At 36.6% G+C, this 1,707-nt stretch overlaps 1 protein-coding gene across 1 annotated transcript; it reads right to left on the reverse strand.

The window, feature by feature from the left end:
• Positions 1–818: 818 nt before the first annotated feature.
• On the reverse strand, positions 819–1,493 carry LOC107830072 (histone H2B.2). The gene has a single exon (XM_016657557.2). It carries the CDS (start codon positions 1,433–1,435, stop codon positions 1,004–1,006), a length of 432 nt encoding a protein of 143 aa, XP_016513043.1. The 5' UTR covers positions 1,436–1,493; the 3' UTR covers positions 819–1,003.
• Positions 1,494–1,707: the final 214 nt, after the last annotated feature.

Consider the following 1,707-nt stretch of genomic DNA (forward strand, 5'->3'; position numbering starts at 1 on the left):
TTCTTCCAAAGAAGAAATGTGGTTTCAAAATGAAGCATCTAAGGTTGCAGAATAAATGTCTACTGCATAAAGTTTAGGTACAATTCAGAGGAGAAGGCAAAATGCAAATATATGTGGAGTCCTTAATAGCTAAACATATGGTCGTGGCATGTGGAAATATATTAGTACAAGAATCATATTCATTACAGTTTGATGGATATCTTCAGAAAATTGGAGGAAAGAGGATGGGGAATTGCAAATATATTAGGCTTGCATGAATCAGAAGTGCTGACTGTTTTCCCGAAACTATAATGATAATAGAAAATGACAGAAAAACAAGTTTAGTACTATTCACTATCATTCTGGATAAGCTAAGCTTGGGTTAATAGGAGAAAAGAATTGCACAAGTTTTTCCTACGTGGGAAACAGTGAGACAGAAGATACATAAACAACCACATTCATTGACAGATCAAAATTTCATTTCAAAAAATAATGAGCATGTACAAATTACAATGTACTAGGCACCATTACAAAAAATAGAAAGAGAGGACTGGACTTTGTATAAACCTCAATCCTAGCTAGTTCCTCAGAGAGAAATCAGAAGAACAAGAGTTAATCCATGATGCAAATAGACCAAATTACCAGTTTGCCAGTAAATACTTGTTGCACAGAGTACCTGTTTATTACCAGAGATTTTCAAGAATCAAAAAATGACCAAGTTGCAGTTCAAGAAATCTTGAAGCAAATCATACAACAACATGCACAGGCAAAAAAAGGATAAACATTCGCCAATGGAAACAGTAATCAACATAGAATTAATGAATAATAAACACAACCAATAAGAAAACATAAAAAGTAGATTTCATTGCTAAGCAACAGCATTGTACTTTACATTATCCTATAGAAAAGCCAACATACATGAAATCAACCAACAAAAATTAACCGACTAATACTATTGAACGAAACCCTAACCCCAATTCTCAATTCCCAATTCCCAATATAACCTAATCAATCCTTACAAAATTCAAGAGCTAGTAAACTTGGTAACAGCTTTAGTCCCTTCAGAAACAGCATGCTTCGCCAATTCACCAGGCAACACCAATCTAACCGCCGTCTGAATTTCCCGAGACGTAATTGTAGGCTTCTTATTATACCGCGCTAATTTAGAAGCTTCTTGAGCAAGTTTCTCAAATATATCGTTAATAAAACTGTTCATTATCCCCATCGCTTTGCTCGAAATTCCTATATCGGGATGCACTTGTTTTAGCACTTTGAATATATAGATCTTGTACGTCTCCGAACTCTTCTTCACCTTCTTCTTCTTCTTTTCTCCGGCTATGGGACCGACGTCTTTAGGGAGTTTTTTACCAGCTTTTGGCTTCTTCTCTGCCGGAACTTCAGGTTTTTCCGTTGCCGGATTCTTCTCGGCGGGTTTCTTTTCTGCCTTCGGAGCCATGGAATAGTGCAGAAATTTGACGAAGATTTCAGAAAGATGAAAAGTTTGTTGGAGAAGAATGGGTGTGGTTTTTGTTTTTATAAGTAATTGAGATTTGTTTTGATTGGAGAACGAAGAGAGACGAGGATTGATGACGTGGAACTATAAGAAGCGTTGATTTGTGTTGGAGGTTAAATCTACGGCTAGAAGAGGATAGTGGAGCTGTGCCGGTGTAGATCATTTGCAACGGAAATAATGGCGTCAAAAGAGGGGAGGAATGAGTAAAAATAACA

The sequence above is a fragment of the Nicotiana tabacum genome, chromosome 3 (genome assembly GCF_000715075.1).
Source record: "Nicotiana tabacum cultivar K326 chromosome 3, ASM71507v2, whole genome shotgun sequence".
NCBI lineage: Eukaryota > Viridiplantae > Streptophyta > Magnoliopsida > Solanales > Solanaceae > Nicotiana > Nicotiana tabacum.